Genomic DNA, 10,938 nt, shown 5'->3' on the forward strand with positions numbered 1-10,938 from the left:
AATGTATATGGTGAGTGCACTTTAATCCTAAATAGGACACCAAAGAACATTCGTCAATTAATTTTCCCAACTGTGTCGTCAACGTTCATATAATTTGTAAGATGATATCGACATTCTCAGAATATCTTATGTGAACTTTATCTAATTTGTAGCCTGGTGGAAAAGGTTCTATAGGTACTACTGAAGTGAACTCTAGGAGCTATAGTTCAAATATTGTAATTAATAACAACCTCGTATTACATTATTAAATCGTAAAAACAATACAGGATGATTCATTTAACGTAAAACATTCATTATTTCAAAAAGTATTTACGTTTTTTAAAACATGGTTTCAAACTTTTGCAAAACAAAGTATTTTTAATACTTTATATTTTTAAATATTCTGTATCCCTATAATATTTTAAGTTATTTTCTTTTTCGAATGACAACATACAGTTTTAATTTTATTTTCCAAAGCATAATATTTTTCTGATAATTTCATTACATAAAAATATAGGACAAGTATTTTATAAGAATTAAGTATTCACACTTTAGATGACCAGAGTAGTGGACTAAAATTTTGTGTGGTAATCATGTAAAACTCCACTCCACTAATCAAAACTTTAAATGCTTATAACTCATGAACTACTCGTCATAAATTCAATTTTTATGTTTCAAAATACTCAGCAAAATATTCTGTTTTGGAATATGAACTTTATGTTATTGTCATTCAAAACAAAATATAACAAAAATTATGAGGATAAAAAAAATTTTAAATATATATTTTTTTTAAATTGTAGTTTTTTTAACGACTAGAAACCATGAAATATTATTTTCAAAAACATTACTATTTTTTTGAAATAATGATTGATGCATGATAAAATAATCATACAGTATGTAAGATCCACGTTTCATTAAAAATAAAAATAATACACTGAAAAATAAATAAATAAATAATAATCCCTACCTATATAATATTACATATTATATAAAATATAACAACTAGCATAGGTGGCTGTTATTTTTAATTTATTTAATCGAAGATACGTCAGTCAAACTTTACCTGTGAAATATTTGAACACGTCTTATTTTACAAACGATTAGTTATCAAAAATCTCAAACTATTTCAAATAACCCTTCTGTTGAACAAATAAAAAAATAAAATTAACTACATAATTGGCAATTGTCAAATTGGCAATTATAGATGTTGAGCTTTTAAAATGTGATAATGATACTCACATGAACAATAAAATATATTATAATATACTAATATAGTACAACCAGAATACAGTCGATCTACTGTAGACATGCATGCAGCATGCACAATGCAAATATGCACTTCTGCTGAAATACACAAGATGTGCACCACATAAATAAATCGACCACAAAATTCTGATTGCTCCATCGACTATTTTGAATAATTTTACATATTTTATACGTCATAAAAAATAAAAATATGGTTAATGCGAAAGTAAATGGCATTTTATCTGCAATTTTTTATGTTAAAAAAATAAAATACATTGTGACTACCTTGTTAATATTATTATAATACATATAGAAGAATGCGGATGTTTATACGCAACTGCACCACTGTAGCTCCGCCCTTCATCCTCCAACGTAATAATATAAAATACTATTTCTAGAGAAAAAATCTTTTGCTGCGTGTTTGTCTTTTTTTTCAAGTTCTTACAAGAAATTCTAAAATCAAATAAATACATACCTAGCTTCCATCCTCTATTCTGTAATCTATAATAATATTATACATTATGATAAATTTGATATATACGCCTAATTATTTTTTTATAGTTAACATAATATATTAATATACGAAAGATATACCAAAGATTTCTAGAACATCAGATTTAAACTTAATAACGAACGAAATTATAAATGTAAATTGTTCAAGAATATACATTTTTTATTGTGTAATTTTCAAAAATGTACTTGTGTTTTTTTTCTTATAGGTACGTGACAAATATCAACAATTTTCTTTATTCATGCAGTTGTGTCGTAAACCGATGACAGTGCGACTCGTTACATACACAATACAGTAGTCAAAATGTCAAATTAACTTTTTATAAGACGACCATTGTAACCTAACCGTTTTATTTATTTATAAGCATGCGGCAACATTTATACCATAAAAATCAAAGAAAAAAAAATCCTTTGTCCTTTTTTTACACCTAGGTACTTGCTAATTTTGTAAATTATGTAACACATTAGCACTGCTGTAGACATTTATCAATAGCAAACAAAGACGGTTTTTTTCATTATTCAATGTGTTAAAAGTTAATTTTAAAATGTAATCATATTATGATTACTGTTATTGATTGTTTCATAATCATTCCGTATTGACATAGACATAAATCCGATATATACATATCATTTATATTTATATTTATATTTTGATTTTTTTACAACAATTTTAATTGGAATCGTCATTTTACAATAGATACCTGCTATAAATATAAAAATAAAACATATTTGCGTATATAAATCTATTTTACGTAGGGTTAATTAACAATTTTATTCTAGTTCCTGAAATTTAAACATAATAATTTATATAAGCTAATTTAAGATTAGAATACATCTTATATAATATAATATTATGTACTATGTGCATGTATAAATATTGTATTAGTTAGAATCAACGTATGTTTAATAAAAAACAAAAGTAGTACCGTCTTACATAGAACAATATTTCTTTACCTATAACAATGTAATATTGCCTGTAATAAATTAGTTCACAGTTAAAATGCAATCTAAAACTTGCATAGTTTAATTTATTTTTAATTTGATAATATAGTGTAAATGGCTGAATCTACTTATATAGGTTGAGTACACAATATTGTATATTAATTTATATTTGGAATAACATTTTAGTTTTTTATATTTTTCAATACTTATTAGTTATTAAGTATCTACCTAAGTTAAGATAGGTACCGAATATATCATTTTAATTGATTTCGGAATATTATGATATATTTAAAATATATATATTTTAAATTGTATGATTCTGAATTGTATCGTCTGACATTTATTAAAATTAATGAAATGGTGATATGGTTTATTTTGGTCGAATCGAGTGCTTATAAATTTAACCCTCGTTGTAATTATGACAACACGTCAAGTCACCATGGACACAATTGAAATATTGTAAGGTAAAATCTACCCAACACTATATTATAATACTAGAGTAACGAAAATCTTCTTTTGCATTTAATATAATCAAAATATTGGATAACAATAATATAATATTAATACCTTCAAAGTCCGCGTAACGATAGCCTCGCACTATTCTGCGCCAACTGTGGCTACACAGCAACTGTCCAAAACGTCAAGACGTCGGATCTCTGCTCCTTATTTCCGATACGATAAAATAATATTATGATGATCTCGTTTCCGACGCAATGTTACGATCAAGACAATTTATTATTGTATTATTTGACAAGCGACGTATCGCGTTGCTCGACGGACATAAACGTGGTCGGCACGACTTGCGCGAGTTTAATCTCTTCGGACCTGAGAGCGTGGCGTGCTACTCTAACATCCGACCCGGTGGTGCGTCATGGCGCTACTGCCGAGGATGAACACGCGTCTTCCCTTCATAGTGACACCGCGCATGTTGGGACGTGTTTTCACCGTACAATAATAAACCCTATCGTTATACGCGTATTTGTTATACAATAATAATTGTAATAACTAGGCACGTAATAATTATTAATAATAATATATAATATTATAATTATAATATAGGAACCATTAATATATACCTAGATCATCTCATTTTTGATAATATTACAACGGCGCCACAGTTGTTGTTTATATATTATATTTTTTGAACAGTGTTTTTATCGTCCGTTCGTATTAAAGCAAAGTTAATTGTATCCATCTGGTAGGAAAATAAAAAAATTCAAAAATAGTTATGCATAATAAGTGCACTTAGAGTATTTGTATTGTATAATTTGCGCGTTGCGCCTTGTAGAAACATTCACATTTGACAATAATATACTATGATCCGAAGGACTTACCCGAATACCTATTATCACTGTGTAGAAATTTACACATCTAAACGTTAAATTCTTTACCAGTTTTTATGCGATGTCTCCATAAACAATCTTATCAAACCACAAATTTAAGTATTTATTATTAGATCAGTTATTGCAATAAAAGTGATCAGTTTATTATTTTTATAATATAATGTTCTCGATGTTCGGTGTTGGACGGTATTCAACTCAAGCTCCAAAGGGAAATTGTTATCATTAATTGTTAAAAGTATAATAGGAAACAATAACTCTACCTTGTTTATAATGAGAATAAATATATAAAAGCAAAATACAAATTATAAAAATATGTATAGAAGTATAAATATATATATATAAATATGCGATTATTATCAGTCTAACATTAAATGTAATCTGAAATCTTCACAAATATTCATAAATATATAATAATAATTTTCCACTCAGAGTGAAAAATTAGAATATTACTTCTTAGCTGTATAAATATTTTCCAAAAAAATATTTAAGTATAAAATGTATAAAACAATACTATTATTATAATTATATTACTGTTGTGTTGTTATGAAAGCAATAGAAATTAATTCAAATCCACCCGTTTTAATTTATTATAGGTATTATTGTTTAATGAATAATATAATTTATTAAAAAATAATGTAGGGAAATATCATGTAGATATAAAATATTATGATATAGATAGTAATACAGAAAAGTCCATAAGAATAACGAAATTTGTGTCAAAAAGCAAACTTATAGAACTTGGGTCGTATATTGTTATAAAAAAAACATAAATACCAAAAATACGATATAAGACTATTCTGCGATATAAATCTATTCTAACTAAAATTAAACGTACAGTATTGTTTAATTATTATAACTATGACGAGTTAATCATCGTAATCATTTTAGAACATTTGCATAATGAAATACAAAAAATAAACTTTGTCTGAAATGCCTCCACCTTACTTTATGTTGGTCTTCTATTAATCGTAAAACGTACGATGGTCACGACGTCAACCGTTAGAGGACGCTAGCCATTTTGACAGGTTGTAAAGATTTTCATTAACTACTAAATATTATATCGTTATATTTAAGAGTGAGGAAGACTATTAAATACACTCCTTAATCTTCTAGGTATACTCTACAAAACATTGTTAACTATGAACTATAATATTATAACTCTTAACTGACGCCTGTCACTATAAAATAATAAACATACTTAAATATATGTCTGGTTTAAGGTACCTATTTCTAAATATTATCTCATCAAAGTTATGAAAATATTTATGGTGGAACTTAACCATTAAACACCTTACACTTAAATACATAATTAAAATTTTAATATTTTACAATACAGCTTTTAAATACCACTAAAAATATTAAAACAAATGTTAATTTCAGAAATCAAAATAGTAACATTTTTATTGTTACCAAGCAGTGATAATACAAATTATCAGTGATAGTTTAAACATTAAACAAATTATTATATCATATAATTTTGAAAACTTTTAACTACACAAATTGTACGAATTGTACTCGTATGCTAGTAAATATGAATAATAAGTGATTTCTTTATATTAAAATAATAAAAAAAACGAAATGCAAATGCTTCATAAAATAAAATATAAATACATATAAAACAAAGTATAAGATATTCCTATAATTTGTGAATCAAATGAATAAATGAATAAATACATGGTTTATTTAATAAAGTATATTTTATTAAAAAAAAAAATAATAATAAATTAATAAAATCTAAATCAATACAACTATAAATAACATTAATAAATTATTAAAAAAATAATGTATGAATATGCCTTAGTTAACTATGAGAAAATATTCCCTAAATAATACAATAAACACCTTGATATTATGCTTAGCACGACATCATGTAATCCTTTAGCATTGAATCATAAATAATTCGTACTGTACAGAAAGTTAGGAATATATATTTATGATCGATATAAATAATATTAAAAATAATTTTGTAATTTAAATAAAATATTCAACATAACATAGGAGTTTAATTTTATAGTTTTATACCGTGGCGATAAAAAGTGTGTCTATCAATAACCGATAGCCGACCCATGTACCTATTGGTGGATTATTTTTTTTTAGTCACTGAATAAGGAAAAATATTTTTGAATCAAACTACCTACATCGAATAATAGTCCAATACACTGTTAACACATAAGTACGGTTAGTTACGATTGATATAAGGTATCAACGGGCGTTCCTTATATATTGAATAGGTACTTTTAAAGTGTAGGAAATGTATAGAAAATGGAAAAATGGAAAGTATAACAACAAACGAAATAAAAAATAAATAAATAATGATAAATCCCCTGTTGTTTGTTTTTCCCGAAATAACAGTTGACAATTTACAGTTCATGATGATATCGATTTAGAAAATTACTGATCGCATCGGAAAAAATTTATCGGCTAGTTTAGGTGGGAACAAAAAACTTTTTTGCCGTTACAAACTACCTACACTTTTTTTTGTTCATAATTTGTATTATATTTTCTTATAGATAGGTACACCTATAACACATTATTTTTCAGAGGAACTAGTTTTCAATAACGACGGACACTTAAAATATTATATTTCATTATTTTTGAGTTCACGCCGTCATGTCATTACTATCGTATCATGGACCGTAAGTCGGATATGATTGATAAACAGAGGTTGCTGAAAGAATAGGTTAGGTGCCCTTTTGTCGTGCCCTCCGTTTGGATGTGTCTCGATAAAACACGTAAAAAGTGACATCCGTCCTATCTTTTAGCGAACTCACTGGCAGTAGTATAATACGATGGAGTAAAGAAAGGGTTATTTAGAGACAACTACGATGATTCGGAATCACCGGGCATGTTTTGACCAAGCGCCGTCTCGATGACCACCTCTTTAGCTTCTTCCCCGTTACACCTGAAAAAATTAAATACACATTTTAATTATAATGTAACAATTAACTGTTCATTTAACAAACAAAAAAAAATGACAGTATAATTTATAATTATTAAAATGCGTGTTAATATAGTTGTCTGTTTAATAATAGGTACGTAACTATGATAATTATTTTTAATAGATCGCATTACATTTATTTACATAATTACATTACATGTATTTCACTTGCAAACAAAGAATATATTAAAATATTGTTCTAAATATTTGTGTGTGATTTTATTTTCTATAAACATTAAAATTATATTTTCATCACAAATCAATGTTTTGAGGACTTTGATCAACGACTGATATTTATATCATTGAATTCAAATTTATCACTATCCATTAAAGTGACACACTTCTAACCTATGTACGGGCGTATGACAGAGCGACACCCACTTGCCCACCTTTTTTTTATAGATTTATTTACAATAAAATGTGTAATTTGAGATATTAATACTTTAATTTCAACAAAAAAAAAATAATAACTTAAGCAGTATTATTATTCTAATATAGTATTAATATTGAATATACCCAAATAACCCTTAGCTAAAGATTCAATATGAAAAATAACTTTAAATGTAAATCTAATATTCCACTCAAAATGGCATTGTTGTATTGATAGGCATTTTCAAACTTAATAAAACCAGTGATAACACATCCTTTGATCCTCTTATTCAGCAGATGAAAATTGTCCCTTCTATTCCCGTCGCACAATTTGCATTTAAAAATCATCAACCTTAAATAAATATTATAAATTGTATTGCTGCTTATTTAGTATATTGGTACGGCTGAAAACGAATTGCAGAGTGAATAACTCAGTCTTCATTTGGTGTATACTGCATGTTCCATTACTTAACTTATAATCATTAAAGGGTAGTTTACTTAAGAGAAATACAGGACAAGAAACGTTCCAACCCCTTTCCAGTAAATCTCAAACTTAATTATATACACCTAATTTTTGATTCGGAAAAGTTAAATTGGGTAATCAATCTTGACCCACGAACAGTCCCCATCTGGGAGGCAACAACGAAGACGGTTTACGGCAAAAAAAATTACAGTTTATATAATACTACCATTAATATATAAATACATTAATTAACTGAAAATCTTACTCACATACACGAACAAATGTTGTACATAATAAACATTTTTATTATAACAACACGTCAATACAACAATGTGATAACTGATTATAAAGAAAAAACTGAAATTTTTTTAAGGATTAACGAAAAGTAAAATTTTTAAAAGATAATTTTGTGAATTTATAAAACACTTTATGTGACGCCGTGACTGGTTTACAGAAATACTATTTAGACATGTTTTAATAATGAAAACAATTCCCAAAAGAAAAAAACCTATCGTGTTTTACATTAGATTTTAAAAATTATCATTAACGCCCATGAAAATGTACTGAAATCTAATCAAAAATAACGATATTCATATTAAAATTTTAAAAAGGCGTTATATAGTATTTCCACTGAAAATATACTGCAAGAACAAGTTGTTTTGTACATGTATATATAGTACAAAAGTATATAATTATATAGCAAAAAATAACGCCTATAAGTAGAATTTCAACATTTTTTAAATGTTAATTTGCTAAATACAAATAATTAATGTACATACATTAAATATTATCAAACAAATTAAATTATTAACGAAATGTAGAAATGTATATTATAATAACACTGTATCCGTTTAAAAATAATAAAGTTTTAAAATTAGGTACTTTGCTAAATGCCTAAATATATAGTGAATTTTAAATATCTTTTTTTCAAAATCAAATATTATTAAAATTAGGTTAATAAATTTAATAGTGTATATAATTAATATATTGATTGAAACAAAAATGCGTTGTAACTTATACGAGTAATAGTATTTTTTTAATTAAATATTCAGGTCAAACGATAAAATGTATAGAATAATTAATAATTTTCACAAATTTCATGTTTAATTAATACGTATATTATAATAGAGCTAATAGAAATATAATATTATATTTGTAAAATTATACGATTAATATTTTTAAAAAAATGTAATAACAAATTTATTAGCTATATTGTATATACTATAAAGATAATATAGTATATATTATATAATATATATAACTCATAATTATACGTCCATTATGTATAAACAGATAATCACTTGAAACTTTTTAATAGGCATTCAAAGTTTACATTTTAGAATAGGTATTATGAAATAAATTAGTGGCATTATGATTTTATATTTTAAAACCAAGTAATTTGTATCAACTAGGAAATAAATGATTAAAATTATTATCTATTAGGTATAAATATATTATGTGTATTTCTATTACATGAACTTCCGCTTGTAGTAATTAAAGTCTACATTTTACCATTATAATAATATTTTACTTCCATATACCTATTATCACCACTTAGGGACTAACACATCTGAACGGATACCAGTTTATATGATGTTTATCGTAAAGGATCTTACCAACCCACAAAATTAAAAATGTATATTTTATTTTATATACAAAGTATAATATGTATAGGTATTATAATATATATATAAATAGCATCCAACTTTAACTTCTGAATACTCAATAGTCAAAGATGTTTGAAATTAAAAATAATATTAATTAATATACCAACATTTTAAATTGGTACTCTCGTTTAGTTCTAATTAAAAACCATACATATGCAATATACATGTTGTATGATGACCAACACAATATAATATTAATAAAACACAATACAACTTACATAAATATTTATATAAGTTTAATTTCCATCTATAATGGCCGTATAGGTATTTATTTAATCATTAAAATATTATATTTATATCCATTTCAAATGTAAATATTTATAGGTAAAAATTAGGTAAAAAATGTGGTGGTAAGCAATGATGACCAATTAAGGAATATTAACATTGACTTTATAATAGGTACCTAATCAAAAATATATGTTTTTTTTAGATTTATCAATGCTTACGTATATTATAATATTATATTTATAATTTTTTTACGTTGTTTAAGTCCACTAAATACTTTTGAAACTGTATGAGAGTTATCATAATTAATTTCGTTCAAAATAACTAAAAAACATGCCGATTCGTGTTTATTATAAAAACGATGGTATTATAAATCTATAGTTATACACACTTATACAGCATTTATTAGAAATCTATTTTTATGTAGGACAATTCAATTTTGATTCATCGAAAAATAAATTAGTTGAAGAAAGTTATTACAAAAATAATAACCAATTAAATGTAGGTATACTTAATTATTGTAGTACCTACACCTACCAATACATATATATTAACTAGAAGTAATATACGTGGTTGTGTATTATTTACTTTCAATAATATTTTAGAATATAGTTAAAATTTCTAACATTCTTTTCACAACCCTCACTTAATGTTTGCTAGAATATTATATAAAATCAACAAAATGAAAACAATTTAAAAGTTTTGATATACGCAAAAAATACATTTTTGAATCATATATCTACATATCATGTACCTACATATTATCACGATCATTAATAAAACATTATCAACTCATATAAATAATATATTTATTTCTTTGTTTATACAAGTTTGGTAAACGTATTTAATGACCAATAAGTACTAAGCTGGTTACACTTTTAATTTATTAACGTATTTTAGAACGATTTACATTAATTGTTAAATTAACAACTTAATTATTCAGCTCAGGCGTAAAAATGGAGGTAATTTTATGCGGGTGCTCGTAATTTATTTGCATTTTGTAAACATGTTTTTGATTCTGAGTGGAGCGATGAATGTATTGATTTCACAACGAAATGTGTTTTTAAAATTTTTCTAGTTTCGTGTCTGTCATTTTGGTGCAGAAAAATGCTTCAACTTTCAACTTTAAGGATAATTTGTGGTAGAAAATTGAATCTAGTTGGTATTTTATGGGATCAAAAGTTAAAAATGTATAGTTATTTTTAATACAGTCAGGAAAAACGAATAAAAAAATAAGGAGAAAAGGGAATTTTCATG

The 10,938-nt window shown here is 25.3% G+C and overlaps 1 protein-coding gene across 1 annotated transcript in view; it reads right to left on the bottom strand.

The window, feature by feature from the left end:
- Nucleotides 1-5,747: 5,747 nt before the first annotated feature.
- The window catches only part of LOC100575323, a 30,654-nt gene continuing 25,463 nt past the window's right edge, over nt 5,748-10,938 (bottom strand). Inside the window, exon 3 of the mRNA XM_003247683.4 lies at nt 5,748-6,921. Coding sequence (XP_003247731.1) covers nt 6,840-6,921 — 82 coding nt within the window. The 3' untranslated portion in view covers nt 5,748-6,839. The remainder of the gene's footprint in view (nt 6,922-10,938) is intronic.

Source organism: Acyrthosiphon pisum, chromosome A1 (genome assembly GCF_005508785.2).
Source record: "Acyrthosiphon pisum isolate AL4f chromosome A1, pea_aphid_22Mar2018_4r6ur, whole genome shotgun sequence".
Taxonomy (NCBI): domain Eukaryota; kingdom Metazoa; phylum Arthropoda; class Insecta; order Hemiptera; family Aphididae; genus Acyrthosiphon; species Acyrthosiphon pisum.